At 42.7% G+C, this 17,700-nt stretch overlaps 1 protein-coding gene across 1 annotated transcript in view; it reads right to left on the bottom strand.

Moving 5' to 3' along the window:
- The window catches only part of LOC147880828 (transcription factor-like protein), a 54,030-nt gene extending 46,525 nt beyond the window's left edge, over positions 1–7,505 (bottom strand). Inside the window, exon 1 of the mRNA XM_087370880.1 lies at positions 7,216–7,505. Coding sequence (XP_087227006.1) covers positions 7,216–7,353 — 138 coding nt within the window. The 5' untranslated portion in view covers positions 7,354–7,505. The remainder of the gene's footprint in view (positions 1–7,215) is intronic.
- Between the last annotated feature and the right edge of the window lie 10,195 nt (positions 7,506–17,700).

Here is a 17,700-nt window from a genome sequence, read left to right as displayed (position 1 = left end):
CGTCGATGAAGATGCTCTAGTAACTCCCTGGTCGTAGTCCTCTGGAACTTTTCGATGTCGAACTCTTTTCCTGGCTTTTCATCCAGTGGCTCCTGCTCCACCATGTCTGGTTCCGCTTCCGCACACCATCCTAGTACACAGGTCCATCTCTGGTAGCACCTCCTGGCACCACCCCCTTCCGTCACATTCCTGCCTTTGTATTCGAGCAACCCAGCCTCCACGATCTTCCAGTCGTCCCCCTCATAATGAGTGAACAACCTGGAGTCTTCCAGGCACCATGCCCTGAGGGTCTGTTTCAACCCGTCCTTCCTTTGGCAAGGTCTGCAACAAAAGTACGTCTCCAGATCACCTAGACTGCGAACTTTAAACGCACCTGACGAACCTGAGTCACCCTCCTTCTCGCAAGGGCACAATCCTCCAGTCGTGGAAGTCGATTCCCTAGAGCTTGTGAATCAGGGTCGTCCTTCAGCAAGGTCCTTGCCTTCAGGCTCCCACACCTGTGAGCCTCCTACTTGGGCTCTGATACCATGTTAGAAAATAACCCAACAGAGGGTATGCACAGCGGAAGACTTATAGTAATGCCTAGGAGCTCACACAGTGTGGTGTGGGTGTGGAATCACAAACTTCTTTACTTATGTGCATACAATAGGTGTGCAAACTCATCAATAGACAATGAACCAACCAGATAGAGAAACCACCAAAATATATATTTCCATCCACAACTATGGACACAATACAAAAGAGACAGATCCAGAGTCCCACCAATGATGTGGTCCTCTGATCTTACCACAAGGTCCTTCTCCTATCTGCTGGCTATCTCTAGACTTGAGCCCGCGTGCTCCACCTCGAGCGTCTGTAGACTTTCCGTCCAGTATGTTCTTCTCCACCTTACTGCCTGTGAATCAGCCTAGGTGGGCAGCCCTTGCCAAGCTTTGTCTGCAGCACACAGGTCCCTGTTCCACTGCTCCAACCTGCTTGTGAATGGCTGCTCCAGAAGGTATGATGATCACAACACCTTGCTGCCCCAGAAGACAGCCAAGGTCCCAGCCCTTAGGGAACTCAGTCTGCAGCACTCCTTCAACTCTCCTTTACATCCAAGATGAGGCCAAAGGGAATGCCTTCAGGCTGCTCCTGTTTGCTCCACTTTCTGCTGGATGTTGGATATGAAATGAGGCCACGAGCCTCTCCTTTTATAGGGCTCAAGGCCCCCTTGAACCAACCGACCAGCCAGCCCTAAATGGGCCGACTGGCTGGTCTGTAGCAGCCCTAACCAACTGACCAGTTGGTTGGCTGGTTGGCTGCCTATCCAGCCCTATTTAGGGCCCTTTGCTGGCCCTTTGTTCCATGCAGGGTCCAGCCCCTTTGCTGCTGCTGTCCTGCCACCTGCCAGCCCTGCTTGCAGGCCATAGACCTGCCCATATACTTTGCCAAGGACCCGGTCATGCAAGCGCCTCTGCCAGGCCCTTCTACAGCGCTGTGCAGTTCCATACATTGCTGATGTCATCGCGCCTTCCATAGGGTCCTGCTGCAGTCCACTGAGAGCCTCATCCCAGGCCTGATCCAACACACTGTGTCCCCGCCATCTTCCTGCACATGAGCTGCTCCTGATGCAGCCTTTCATCCTTGGGATACCCCACCAACCATGAATGCTCCAGATCTGTCCCAGATCCACACATCCAGGTAATCTCTCTTTGGGCACATCCTGCCCTAGGTCTCCCTCCCCCACGTTCTCCTCATTTGGGGGCTTACAGATGGGGAGGTGACCTTTCCAACAACCTCCTCTTTCAGGGTTCCATTCAAGAATGATGACTTCATGTCCATCTGAAATATGGACCAGCCGAGATGGGCAGCCAAAGCAATCACTGTCCGAATAGTGACCATGTGGGCTATGGTGGCAAGGGTCTCATCGAAGTCAAGTTCCTCTCACTGAGCATAGCCTTTCACCATCAATCTGGCTTTATACTTGTTCACACTCCCATCAGACTTGAACTTAAGCTTGTACACCCACTTGGTACCGATTACCTTCCACTTGCAAGGTCTGTCCACCAAGTCCCGGGTGTCATTTTTCAGAATGGCGTCCATCTCTACCTTCATGGCAGCTTGCCACTTTGGGATATCTTTCGCCGCCTCAAAGGTTCGCGGCTCATTAAACTGAGCTACCATGGTGAAGTTGGCTGAGGGTACACACATTGCGTTAAGACTGCTGAACTCCAAAACTTGTCTCGAGAATGTCTATGACCAAGAATCCTACAACATCCACAGATACCACGTTGGTAACTTTTTCTCACCAGAAGTTGACTTCGGGGGTGGCTCTTGTGCATCTAGCTCTTCCTCTTGCTCCTCAAAATCTTCAATCTTCTCCACTTCTGTCATCTTCAGTCTTCCTCTTGCTTGCTCCTCGGAACCTCCAGTCTTCTCCACTTCTGTCATGGTCAACTTGGGTGCGGAGGGAACTGTGATGACCTCCTCATCTGCCTAAGACGCCGCTTCTTCAAAGATCACGTCCCTACTGATCAATATATGTTTCTTCACCAAGTCGAAGAGGCGGTATGCCTTAGATTCTTCACTATACCTGACAAAGATGCACTTCCTGCTCTTGGAATCCAGCTTCGAGCTATCGTCTTTATGCACATATACGAATGCATCAGAACCAAATATCCTCAAATGAGAGATAGTGGGCTTCTTACCATAGTAAGCTTCATAGGGCGTCATATTTGCAACGACCTTGGTCTGTGGTCATATTGAGGATGTTGATTGGTTCACCCCAATAAGCTTTCGAGAGATCCCTCCCTTTGATCATGGTCAATCCCATCTCTGTCACTGCTCGGTGCTTTTGCTCACCAACCCCACTCTGCTGAGATGTGCAGGCACTTGTAAGCTGACACTTGATCCCATGCTTCTTGTAGAAAGTATTGAATTATGCGCAAGTGAACTCCCCCTCGATCAGTGCGGAATGCTTTGACATCCCTCCATGTTTCCTTCTCTACCTTAGCTTTCCATTCTTTGAATTTCTCAAATGCCTAAGACTTTTTGGCCAGGCAATATACCCAAGTCATCCGACTAAAGTCATCAACAAATAGAAGAGAATATCTTGAACCTGCAAACGAGTTTGTTAGCATTGGTCCGCAAATGTTGGAGTGGACCAGCTCCAATGGTCCCTTAGCCCTCGATGTAGCCTCCTATGGGAATCTCTCATGCCACTGCTCGCCCTCCAAGCAAGCTTGGCAAACTGTATCCGTGCATGCGATAGGTATAAATCCCTCCACCATCTTCGACTTTTGCATTTATGTAAGAGTGCGGTAGTTGATATGACCAAACCTTTCACACCACAACTTTGAGTGCTCGTGGTCCCCATGAATGACTAAGGCATGTAACTGGTATAAGCCATCCTCCTCGACACCTTGGGTCCACCAGTCCATCTTCCTTGGATGTAACGGTGACTTCTCCATTTTCAATAAGTACTAACATCTTATGCTTATCCATCTGACTCAGGGAGAGCAGATTCTTGCAAAGATTTGGAACATGCAGCACACTGGATATTACCTTTTCTTCTCCCACTGTGATGATGAACAAAATACCACCCACACCCTTCATTGGACATGTCCGGCTATACCCCACGCTCCCCTTCGAGTTGAGATGGTTTCCCTCCACGGTTATCACTCACTTTATGAGCGGAGCAATGCTCTATGCGCAAGCAGAGCTCTCTATACTAACATTGGCCAAGTCTGTCTTAGGCGGCTTCTTGCTCTTGGACTCCTTTTTCTTCTGATTCGCCTTCTTTTGATAATCCTTTGCATAATGATTGAGCTTTTCATAGTGGAAACATTTTACCTTCTTTTTCATCGAGGAGACCACGCCCTCCGCCACCTCGAGAGAGAGCTCAACAGACACAGATACGAGAGCTCCTCACATCCCATCAAAAAGCCACCAAGGTTCCTGGATATATGGAACCTGTCAGTGTACTAGGAGCGTTAGCTCTGAGCACCAGATACTATTTTGCTATTTTGCTCACTAGTTTAGCACTTTAGCTTTCAGCAAGGACCTTAGTGAGCCCTTTGCTTCAGTCCATAGCGGCTTGTTTTGATTTTTGTATTTTGTCTCATAGGCCCATGTTAATACATCTCTCTCTCTCTCTCTCTCTCTCTCTCTCTCTCTCACACACACACACACACACATACACCCCGCCGGGCTACACTCAGATTCATCTCCCACATGCAGTGAGAATCTTGATGGGGTTAGTTTCAGGTATCTACCCACAGGCTACGAGTTGAGGTAGGACAAGCAAAGGGCATCCCACGCAAGAGACGAATCTACACTTTATGTGATATGCAAGAGACCAAGACAGAGCATCACTATACTTTCAGATGCCCTATATACTATGAGATCCATGGACGATACCATTGTCCTCACAATACGGTTTCGGCCCACTTAGAGAGTTCCTAGCACATCCAAATCATTGAAGGGTGGCTATTTTCCTTCTTGAGGCCGCTAGTGGAAGAGAAACCTTGAAGAGATCCTGATTCAGTTAGTGCATAGGACAAGGGTAGTTCCTCCCTATGAGATCTAAGGCCGTCGTCATTGTCTATTCAGCTTTGTAAAATCTCAAAAAGCTCGCTAGAAGTTATTACCCTCTGGCTAGGCCTCACAATCTTGTGCTTGTATCCTAAGTAGCTGGCCTCTATGTCGTACGGCCTCATGAAGGAAAATTGCTATTTGTCTCTGATCTGAATGGACTATGAGGCTAGAGAGGGGTCCGAACCCATCTCTGAATAGACAATGACGACGGCCTTAGATCTCATAGGGAGGACCTACCCTTGTCCTATGCACTAACTGAATCAGGATCTCTTCAAGGTTTCTCTTCCACTAGTGGCCTCAAGAAGGAAAATATCCACCCTTTACTGATCTGGATGTGCTAGGAACTCTGTAAGTGGGCCGAAACCGTATATTGAGGACAATGGTATCGTCCATGGATCTCATAGTATATAGGGCATCTGAAAGTATAGTGATCCTCTGTCTTGGTCTCTTGCATATCACATAAAGTGTAGATTCATCTCTATAGGGCATCTGAAAGTATAGTGATCCTCTGTCTTGGTCTCTTGCATATCACATAAAGTGTAGATTCGTCTCTTGCGTGGGATGCCCTTTGCTTGTCCTACCTCAACTCGTAGCCTGTGGGTAGACACCTAAAACTAACCCCATCGAGATTCTCACTGCATGTGGGAGATGAATCTAAGTGTAGCCCGTGTGTGTGTGTGTGTGCGTGTGTGTGTGTGTGTGTGTGTGTGTGAGAGAGAGAGAGAGATGTATTAACGTCTGTAGGAGGCCTCGTGGGCCTATGGGACAAAATACAAAAATCAAAACAAGCTGCTATGGACTGAAGCAAAGGGCTCCCTAAGGCCCTTGCTCAAAGCTAAAGTGCTAAACTAGTGAGCAAAGTAGCAGAGTAGCGAAATAGCAAAATAGTATCAGGTGCTTAGAGCTAACACTCCTAGTACACTGACAGGTTCCACATTTTTCTTCACGCTTCATCGAGATTTGACCTGCCCACACCTCCCCATGCTTTGAAGATCTTGCTTGGGCAGTTCCACATTTTTCTTCACTGACTGATTGAGACCAGACTGGCTGAGCCCTTGGGTGGGCCGCATTTGCACTCTATGGGACTTGCAGGAGGCTGAGTTGGCACTTTACTTTCAATGTCAATGCACTATGGTACCATGTCCATATGCTCTCCTCATACATGTGGACAATGAACCTGTTATTCCAACACAGCCAAGTGCTAGGTCTACATCTCAGCCTAGTGCTGAAGACTAAGGGCTCAAAGCTGCTTCTGCACCCTTGTAAAGCTCAGGTGTGGGAGAAGGTGGCAGCGGCTATGTGCCACTACTTAAGAACAGGGGTGAAATTTGATTACTGGCCGAACAGCAGCCTTATGGGCAGACCAAGGAAAGGCCCGACCCCAGCTTCATGGCCAACCATTAACTCAGCCTTATACTGGCCAACCGACAGGCCAGCCAGGTTGGCCAGATCTAACCTTGCCCAGCCTATGAAAGGCTGGTCCCTTCACTCCTCAACGCAGCCCATTAGATGGGGGCACGCACAGCCCCTTGTGGGCACTCCAACCCTGGTATGTCCTCAAGCAGGGCATTGACTGATTTCTAATATTGTAGTCCTCAAGTTAACACTGTCTCCATCTTCAACTTCAAAGAAAGGGTTGACAATGGAGGGAATTCCTTGAATATAGAGTGAAGTTTGTTATAATTACTGTAGGAAAGTACATCAGTAGTGAGCACGAAACTTCGGGAGCAGAAAAAGAGCAGAATACCTAGCGTAGAGAGCTGAGAATGAAGAGGCTTGTTTATTGGCAAAAATGACCCTGCTTCTACATGAAGTCGAGATGTACAATTGTAGAGGTGTGCCTTTGGAGCCGTCCATTCATACCGAAAGATGTGTTTTTTTTTTGCACAAGGATTTTATGGCTTACTTGCGGGTCAGCAAATCACTTGCTGAATACAACAAGTGAGTACAAGTACTCGTGAGCACTGCCTTCAAATTGGTTCTGTCAAAGGAAAACAATTGTCAAGATGAATAAGTTCGAATGATTTGCAAACTCCATGTGTGTGTGTGTGTGTGTGTGTGTGAGAGAGAGAGAGAGAGAGAGAGTTCTTAAAAAAAGAAAGTAAGTGTGAATGAGTGTGTGTGTGAGAGAGGGAAAGAACCAAAATAGAAGGGGGCCACTTCGCAACAAAGTGTGTGGGACTCTTTTTAACAAAAATGTAACCAGAGCGCTGCCTTCCAGGCAGTGCTAATAAAGGGCAAGAAAGTCTAATATATCGTCCCATTGTCCCATTTTTTGAGACACGTATGCTTTAACCCCAAATCCTAGGAAATGCTTGCTTCAGTCGGTAGGCAGAGCGGCAAAGCTGGAGAGGGACGGAACCATTGGGCAGACTCCATATTGCATTGAGCGGTCGTGTAGTGGACAGAAACAGAAAGATTTTGTTATTCTCTACTTGCCGATTTCAGGGCAACCGGAGCTTACTAATTCCTCTGTATTAATATATTGCTATTGCGATGGCAATGATTTATTGGGATGTCAACATTCAAAGTAAAAAGTTCCAGGTTGAATCATATTGTGAAATTTTTTATTGTTTTACGATTCATTGACGAAATTATTGTGAGCTTTCATGCTTTCAGGTAGCAGCTTGGACGACTCACCGGGATTCCGAGCAAATCGAATGAATTGCCAACCTCTTCCCTAGGATAATCGTGATCTGACTCTTCGTCTGATAATATCTGCTCCAGCTGCTGCTTCTGTTGAGCACGCAGTGCACGCTGCAGCATGCGGACCGACATATTGACCTGAGGCCCCTATCACGTCACGATTAAACTTAAATATGTCCCCCTACTCAACAAATGTTCTAAATTTCGAAGAAGCGAGGAAAGGATGCCCAGTGATGAGGGCAATCCCTTTCAATGCCTTCCTCCGGAAGATGAATTAATTGAAGTTATGTCTTCTTTTTTTTGGCTGCATTTTTCTTTTTGTTCTCCCTCCCCCCCCTTCTTTTTGCTTTAATACAAATTTGGTTTTCGGGGCAAATAAAACAAGAAAATAAAGGGGGAAATAAGGAAAAAGGGGAAAACTCAAAAAGGAAAATAAGTGGGGTTTGAGGAGAAAAGGGAAAAAATAATTCAAGGGAAAAAGGGAAATAATTTAAAAAGGTTGAACATTGTTCATTGGGCCTCCCTTTTTTTTGTTTTTTGTTCTGCTCTTTTGTCACGAAGCATGGCTTGGTTATGTTTGGGTTATACTAAAGTTGTATATCAGAGAGAGTGGTCCGACCAAGAGACGAACATTGTTCCTTTTTCCCTTTTTTTCGTTTACCCATATGTGGTCAATTGTGGACCCATGGATTGTCGTCGAAGTTGTGATCAATTGCTCCATTTCCTTGGTTTGCATGTACCGCATAAAAATAAAGGGGGAAATAAGGGAAAAGGGGAAAACTCAAAAAGGAAAATAAGTGGGGTTTGAGGAGAAAAGGGAAAAAATAATTAAAGAAGGGAAAAAGGGAAATAATTAAAAAAGGTTGAACATTGTTCATTGGGCCTCCCTTTTTTTTGTGGACCCATGGATTGTCGTCGAAGTTGTGATCAATTGCTCCATTTCCTTGGTTTGCATGTACCGCATAAGTTCTTCTTTGTTTTTCCCGTTCGAACTGTAGTTAATATTGAAGTCCCCTACTGTGTACGTGTCAATCCATTTTGGTAGGTCGTTGTATATGCTTTCAAGTGTATCTATAAGTGCTTTTGTCTTTGTTTGTGTTGCTTTGTAAACATTTAGAATGGCTACCTCTCTTTGTTGGTTTGTTTTTAGGACTGTGAGGAGGCACTCACAGCCTTGGTTTTGTACGCTTTTTGTTTGTTGTAGTTGTACATTGTCTTTAAAGTGTGTGCTAAGACCCAGCCCTTTTGTTGTGGCAATGTGCCTCATATGTGGTAGTTGCACGTGCTGTGTGTTTTCCGCGTGAGTCTCTTGCAAGCATAGAATAGTCGAACTCAACCAGTTCGAGGAGTGGGAGATGTGCTCCTTGTAGGCTGAGAATGACCTTGTGTTTAGGCTTTTGAGCATCTCGCAATCTGCACACTCTCCAGAATGGCCTCTTGTCTCCACTGTCCACATCACTTCTTTGCACAGCCTTTCCATCTCACATGAAACCGCTGGGTCAACTTTGATGTTTTTTCCCTCAATTTTGTTGATTAAGTATAGTTTGTTGTCGTCGTGCACACGAGAAAGGTCCTTATACACGAGATCGTGTGTTTTAATCCTGGTGGGTCGAAAACAAGACTGTGTCCTTGCGACCTATGTATTGTTCGTGCCGACGCTAGCTGGATTGGGAATTGCTTTCTGGAACCAGTGTTTAGGTGATTGTTGCCAACTTGGAATTCTCTTGTGATTTGTCATATTGGCATCCATTGTCTAGGAGTGCCCACACTATATCAGCTGCTATGCTCGGCCTGCGCCTTTGCACCTGCTGTTTTGTCTGTGAATTCTAACCAGAGCTCTTTTTTTTTCCCTTTGTGGTTGCCCCTTGATTTGCATGCCATGTCAGCTCAACCACAACAGATGCCACTTTTTGCAGTATGGCACGAGAGATATTAACATGTCGATTTCAAAAGCTTTATTCAGCTAAGAAATTAGAATATGACAATTGGAAATCCTAAGCTACAGTTTCTTGGAAAAGTTTGCGAAGCATGTTGCTTCGGTAAACAAAAGCGAACCAATTTCAGTGAAAGCTCCTCTTGAGAAAAAGGTATCGCCTTCCAAGATTAGGTCAATAAGTTTCTTAACATATTCTTGGAAAATTTCTCAATCCACAACATGAAGCAAGCACAATTGGAGTGCTTGAGGAAGTTCTTCCAAAATGCAAGGTTTCCCTCAACTCATACAAGCTTGTGTTCTATGTGTCCTCGGGCATATTGTTGGGGTTGATCTCCTGTGAAGGCATCATGACTAAAAAGTCTAAGATAGGTTCCATTAAAAATATGAAATAAAATTTTTAATGGAGCAAATAATGAAGCAAAGCATTCTAGATTTTGTGAGTAATGGCACTCAAGGCATTGATCCTCCAAAGGCTTCACTAGAATCTAATATTCTATGTGTGCATGTTGATGCATCAGGGATGGCAATTGGGCCCATGTTGGCTTAGCCCAAAGGGAACCTAAATTTCCCAATCGATTATGCAAGCCAAATGTTCTCATTGGCAGAGATAAACAATAGCAAGAAGCACTAGAGATGATGTATAGTGTATATAAATTTTGAAACTACCACTTGGGAAACCTATTCATCTTCCATGTGGATCATCAAGCACTACTCTACTTGTTTAAAAGATCATCGTGAAGCCTCATTTGATTCAATGGATGCTATTGCTCCAAAATTTCAACTTCAAGATCATCTAGAAGCCAAGTTCATCACATTGGGGCCAATTATGTTCCTCACACTAAAGATATCAAATCAAGCAAAGGGATTGATGATAGTCTTCATGATGCTAGCCTATTCATCGTGTTAATGTATGAAGACAAGCACAAGAGATAATTTATCATCTCTCAACAATAACATTCCCCAAAGTTGCGTATATGGATGAATGATGATAGATCACACTAACGTCATGGGAAATACTCTCACTAATAGGCGGCTACTTGTACAAAAAAGGGGGGAACATGATCCTCCATGATGTGTTTTTTTGAACAAAAGAGCATTCTTCATTGAAGAATCCCACTAAGGGGTTGCCAATGGTCACTTCTCCATCACATTCATGGTCCAAAAGATCTTAAGTGTGAGATTGTGGTGAAGCACAATCTATGTCAATGTGGCAAAGCACTACAAAAATTATAATGCATGTTTACAAATTGCAAGGAACGTTCCAAGACCAAATGCCATTGCAATTGACCTATATATGGGAAGTGGCAATGGGAGCTCATTAGTTCATTCAATGTGGTGGTGCATCCAATAAGAAATAAGTACATTGCAGTGGTGGCCAACTATGGCACTATGTGGATTGAAGCAAAATTCTAAGAGACAACACAACCTATAGCACCGCACGGCTCTTGCATGAGAACATCATCAATTGATTGGCGGTGTCCCATTGAAATCGGGTGAGAATCGGGTCCAACCATCATCAATTTGGTCATCAATGTGATGACAAAGGAATTTCTCATTTAGCACAAGAAATCAATGAGGAGCTATCCATGTACAAACGATCAAGCTGAATGTATGAGGTCCTAAGACAATCCTCCACAAGATGGTGAATGAGCATTAGAATGATTGGGACCACAAGCTACTGACAACACTCTAGGCCAGGTGTATACATGGTCAAGGACATATGAAGGTGATCCATATTTAGTTACCATCATCATGGTCATAAGGTGATCAATAATTTATTAGTTCCATAGTTTAAACATTTTATTCATGTGATCATTTTCTGTACAAAATGGATCAAATCATGTCGGTAGCATAAAAATCGATGAGCTACAAATAGTTTTTTGTGAGAGATTTTGCTAGGAGGAGCTTCTATATCATCGGTGGGACTATTGTTGCCATGTATGTAACTCCATAAAATAAAGAAACCTGTTCAACTCACATGCTACCTTACATGATTTTGAGTGATCATCCCTGTGGGCATGAGGTATTCATGTCACGTGGACAAATGATCATGGATCTAGCCCAACTCAAGGACTGCCATGTGAACAATTAAAGGGTTGACACACGGGCAGTCACATGGGCTATTTGTAGCAGCACTACGAACATGATCCACACGGGGAGGTTGGAAAGATCTAGAGAGGAGGTGAGGAAGATTAGCCCATGTGGGCTACCAACATAGTACAGTGGGGGAGGGCCAATGTATGGACAGAGAGAGACTCAGCATGTGGCACACAAAGTGGCTAGAATGGGCCATTTACGCGCACAGAACTGGTGGGAAGTGGCTAGTCTATAGCATCATTTCACAGGTCGCTAGGAGTAAAAAGGGTTGCTAGACCAGTCGAAAAAAGTTAAGCGCTCGTTGGCAGTAGTACATTGATAAGGTGCTTGTATTAGATGATAGTGGACTCAAGTTATGTAAAACTCAGCACTAAAGATCATATCCATATAGTCCATTCACTCAAGATATGTAAAACTTGGCAGTAAAGCTCGTATCCCTATAGTACATTCACTCATCATGCATGAGAGGAGTATATACACTAGGCATGCACTGATAATGGCATTTCAAGAACCCACGTTTTGATGTAGTATTTCTACAAACACTGCCCTTACATCATCTAAGGCTATCACACTTGCCATACACTACAGCTCCTATTCCTATAGTCCATTCATTCATCATGCATGAGAGGAGTATATGCACTAGCGATGCACTGATAATGGCATTTCAATGCACTAGGGATGCACTGATAATGGCAATTTGGGAAGAATAATTATGATATCAAGAAGAGAACTATAATAGTAGAAATATTTGAAATACACTACTATAATTTCTAGGAGTCCCCAAATGAGGAGAGTATGGGGTAGGTGTCCAGTAGAGGGCCATGCATGGGGGAGAAACTGACAGCATTGGTAGTGATGCAACATGGGTAACATGCTAGCTTCCTTGTGGGCACCAGGGACTGCTCAAAAGACTGGCAGATGAATGCAACTTTACAGGAGTACCTTGGGGCAATGAAAGACATCAATGCAAAGCTATCAGGTTCATGTCAGAGGTCTGCAAGTAGACGACTATCAAAGAAAAGAAACTTAAAGAACAAAGGGCCTTAGCAAAGAAGGCAAAGATAGAGAAGCCAAAGGTTCCCAACTTCAACCCATTTGATCATGAGCAAACGGGGACACATCATCATTTAACCAGTTGTACCTCACAAGGTTGGATTGATTTCACAAACTACTATGGATAGTGGCATATGACCAAAGTCTTGCCATTGCATCCATTGATTTTTATGACCTTGAGACAAAAACATTCTACAAAGAGGGGCGTATAGTGATGATTTGATTGTGACATGTTATTTAGTGGTGACACATCCTTTAACAATGATGTGTGGCAATAAGACCAAGAGTATGTCACTAGCAAGATGAAGGATGTAGAGGCAAAACCCTGTTTTAGTTCTTGTTCAAAAAGATGCAACTGAAGATGCTGGATACACATGTCCCACAAACCCTAATGTAGAAATTGTTGAAAACCACAGGAAGAGTGAGTGAATTGGGTGAATTTGGTTGCTATGCAAATTAATGATTAAGTGTTTTGAGTTCATTAAAGGAAGCCAAAGGGATGGTGAGTCAAAGCATTCCTTTCATTGCTTGCCTGATGCAGCAAAGAGCTAAAGACCCTACTACGACCAACAACTTTAATGCACTAGATGACTTGTTTGGCAAGTCACCAAAGAGAGAAGAGGAGTACTTAGTGAATCTGACTATTGAAATGAAGACAAGGAGTAGGAGAAGCAACAACACAAACACGATTGTCATAGTAGGTGCAATTTCCAAAAGAGCAACCAAAGTAGTAGGCAATTGAAGCCACTAGGGGATCCACCATGTAATGAACAAATCCCAAAGCCTAGACGATGACTTTGTTAGTCAAGTGCAAGTGGTTCCCCTATGAATTTCCCATGGCACCACTTGCTTAGCTCGATAAGTTCCCATGACACCACTTGCTTAGCTCGATGTCATGAATTGTAGCCATGTTGCCATGACTCATTATTGCAAAGGCTATTCCTTGAAGGTTCAATAGACCTACAATGTGATGTGTTATGTGGCCAATAATTTCTTATCCCCAAGAGTGGCCAAATATTGATCAGGGAGGCTAGAGGAAGAGAACAAAGTATTAAGAGCCACTTGCATATCATATGAGGAGGATCAAAAGCTCTGGTAAGCCAAAATGGCCAAGGTTGTAGAGTAGTTGGTAGGGACCATTTAGAGGCCAATGAGGCAAAAAGGGAATTGGCATTGCCTTTACAAGAGATCAAGAAATTGAAGCACCAAACTGAAGGCAAAGATGCAGACAAATGATTAATGACCAAATTGACAAGGAAAACATTGAGCTAAGACTCGAGTTAGAATTTCTTAAAGCCCAATGCAAAAAAGCCGAGGACACAAGTCCCAATCTCAAAAGAAAGTTGGCCCAAACTAAACTACCCAACAAAGGTTTTGAGGTGTTGAGGAATTTAAAGGCAAAATAGGATAAGCTTCAACCACAACTAGAAGAGCTTCTCTAATTTCCCCAAGTCCTCAAGAAGCTAAAGAAGATAAAGGATGGTGGCAAGGATGGAAAAGGTGGTGGAAGAACCACAAGCACGTTGGCCTCAATAATTCCAAGATCAACAAAACCTACAACCCCCTCAAAATTTAGCCATGAAGGAGGGAGGGAGTCAATACAAGTTCAAAGAAAAGGGTAACACAGTAGCCAAAGAAAAGCATAAGACTAATGAGCGAAAGAGATCCAGCATCAATTAAAGAAGGAAACAAGCTAGGGGACAATGAATGAGCAATGCAAATGATTGATAAGCAAAAATTGCAAGTGGACAATGAAGCCAAAGAATAAAGGCCTAAGAAACTAGCTGTGATCAAGGCCACAACAACAAAGGAGCCTACAAAGACGACCATGGCTTAAGACAAAGCAACAATAAGGTAGGCCAAGGAGGGGGCAATGAGTAGGAGGCCAAGGAGGCATGATATATGCAACTTGGCTCCAAATGTTTTTCATTAAAAGGTTTTATTCTATGATGCATCTTCAAAAATTCCTCCTCTAACCTTTTGGGTAGGCCTTATGAATACAAAAGGAAATTTGTGAGGTTGAATAGAGAAAAATAGCAGAGCTATGTGAACAAGATCAAGCTAGGATGAGTCCAAAGGAGGAGCTAATTGACTTAGACATTGAGGATCACCCAACACAAGCATCCCCACCAAGGACCCCACTAGCAAATGCAATGCACTTTGCAACACAAGTTGCATATCATGGAATGAGTGGTTGGATCCCAATGCAATGAGTGGTTGGATCCCTAATTTTATAGTCAATTTACTCAACATGGAGTAGGTGTGGAGATGACCCATCAAGTTGTAGCTTGATCGTGCAAAGTAGATCGGGGAGGTGGAAGTGGATCATAGGATGTCACTACTCATCCCATTGTTTGCAGTCTAGTTTCTCCATAATTTGAAGAGCAATATGATTGGATCATTTATTTGAATATGGGCAAGGATATATACGATGACATGAATGAAATCTTAGTGGGCCAAGGCCCATAAGATCTACTATATCTTTTGTAAATGATGATTCCCTCCAACCCACCAATGGCAAGTAGCACATGCCAAGACTTCCAAGATTAGACCTAGTAGATAAGAGCCATGAGAATGTAGCTCAAGCAAAGTTAGGGCAAATGTTGAACACTAGAATTGACATTTTGGAAATGCAATTGTGTCCCAAGAGAGCAAGTTGATCGAACGGAAAAGCAAGTAGATGAAGATCTAATGCTACGAATGAATGGAGATACCAACCAAATAATTTAGTGAAGTAGGGAGTAGCTTGAATCCACCCATTAACAATGTCTTCAAAATGCCTAGTTTGTAGGTGGCACTAGGTGACACGTTGAGGTGCATTGCATGATGAAGCGAGTCTGTGAAGTACACTGGATATTAGATGTTCATGCGGGTGCAATATGTAAGGAAACATGACTTGACATTAGTCAACCCATTTGACCAAGGATGCCATAAAAAATAGTGCATGAAGGATTCATTCGGGCCTAGTTTGCTAGCTTAGAGACAAACACAAAGTAAAGGCACCTGTGCTTTTGACAAGGGGTGTGTGAACAATTGTAAATGCAATGGGTAATACCAACTATGAATGTCAATAGGAACCCTTGTGTATAAGGTTCTTGACTCCTAGAAGTTATGATCATTCATACAACATAGGAAACTCATGTGTATGGAGTGTCACCAAGAGCCATTTGTATTCAAGCTATTTTGGCTAAGTAATAGAAAGACAATTTCTTTCAATCATTACAATTTTTCTAATTCTCTCTATTTTACTCATTCAATTCACTCTGAGTAGCTTGTTTCCCCTTACGCCCATGTTGTATATAAGCTCCATAGCATAGGGATCAAGGGACTCCACTCACCATCAAAATTGAGATAGACGCCTCCTAGTGAGACATCATTGGTTGGTGCTGCAGGTTGCCATGAGTAGATGACAAAAGCATGATGAGGACCCGGGGATAGGGAAATTATTGCAAAGGGGCCATCGATATTGTTGAGCCCATGCATGTCCATCATGCCAACACATAGCTGACTAGCGGGATTTACCAGCATAAAATTCATTATATGGAATCCAAAGTGTTAATTAGCATATTCTAGCTTATGTTATTACAAATGGTCACTTTATAAATTCATTTATAATTAGTGCCAGCCAATTCATTGGTGATCAAATTATGAGTTTGGATTTTCATGAATAGCTTGTTGATTACTGACTTATAAATGGATTTCACACATAGAATGAATTAGTGTATTTGCAAGATTTGAGTGCATAGATGTGAATTTATGCTAGCCTTCTTAATTGACTGATGATAGAACTCAATGATAAAATATTTATTATGCTTGATATTGAGAATTTACATGATTATTGCTAAGGAGTGATATTTATCTAACTCTATTCTCCCACAAGCAATGGTCTTCAATAAAGATCAAAAGCCATATCATTAACTAGCTAATCTCACCCTTGTGCCTATAAGTGATAAGCTAGATTCTCTTTCATTATAGTATGTCATGTCTCCACATGGCTACAAAATCCATGATGCTACAATTGAATCTTGTGTTGCTTTGACAAAGACTCACCTATGATGGCACTTTTGTGAATAGGATATGGCTGAACAGCTACTTTTCTCATCAAATTGTGAGTATCCTTTAAAACAACATTCCCTCGTACTTTTCTAGCACTCCCTCCCTCCTTCATCCTTCTTCCCTCCTCATAATACGAGTAGTCTACCTTGACAATCTCATTTGTGACAAATTCTTACAAAAAGACATGGTATGTACTTTATATATGCAGCTTTTCACATGTCCACTTGACATACGTTTCTCATGGATAAACTAGTAAATATTATGTGTGTCTCATACAAATTAATTGAAATTTTGGTTTTACACAGAAATTATGAATAGATGGTTACCTTGTGGTCATATCTTTTGGACATAATGTGTGAAGAATATGTCCCTCCTAAGTGAAGCTGGTATGTTTTCTCTCCTTGGGATATTGAATGCTCAATATCTATATTGTCTTCATTATGCCTACTTTTTTATTGGATTACAATACTAGAATGGGCTATCATGCCACGTGAGATATAATACTTGGGGCATCCTTGGTAACAAGATTCAAAGTCACTTTAATTTTCTATATAATGTACGTTCCACATTTATGATGGTGAAAAAGAAACTAATTATGTATAATTTATTCAAACTTGTTTTGAAGTACTGATATCACCTATGTAGTGATCCTTTCCCCTGCTTACATATGAATTCTTTTAAGGTGCACATGCATGATTGCATGTATAATTATATGCTTATACTAGTTTTTATTATCATAAATTCTACATAAAATTTCACATGTATATATTATTACATTGGATATCATTCCAATCAAATAAATAGCTCTCAGTTCAATATAGTTGACATTAGTTTACTTTGAACTATGTGATTGAACGTCTCATTCTTTCATATATCATGATATATCTAGATATAGACTATGCAATGTTCCAAATGCGAGAGATGTTTACTTTTATGTGATTGAACGTCTCATTCTTTCATATATCATGATATATCTAGATATAGACTATGCAATGTTCCAAATGGCAGCTCTTCCTAGTTCTATGGGATCTTTAAAGGAATTTAAGGAGCTCTCTAAGAATGCATAACTTAGATTGTTAGTCATATCAAAGGAAGTGGTAGAACAATTTCTCAAATAGAGGCAACTATCCATTTTGAATGGGCCCTTGGAGATGGGGGACATAATAGAGAGACATCAGATGGATGGGGTATTTCTTTGATAAAGGTGATTTATCAAGGCTATTGGCCTTATGTGGGATAGAGTGGAGACATCATGGTCTCTACTATGCAATTTTGGGGTGGACTAGTTATATCTTTGGATGAAGTCATTATTTTGGGTGCACATCTTTGAGACAATT

Source organism: Dipteris shenzhenensis, chromosome 32, assembly GCF_047967505.1.
Source record: "Dipteris shenzhenensis isolate YYH24624 ecotype China chromosome 32, Dip_SZ_1.0, whole genome shotgun sequence".
Lineage (NCBI taxonomy): Eukaryota > Viridiplantae > Streptophyta > Polypodiopsida > Gleicheniales > Dipteridaceae > Dipteris > Dipteris shenzhenensis.
Note: the sequence above shows the minus strand (reverse complement) of the source record. Positions and strands in the feature narration are given on the sequence as shown.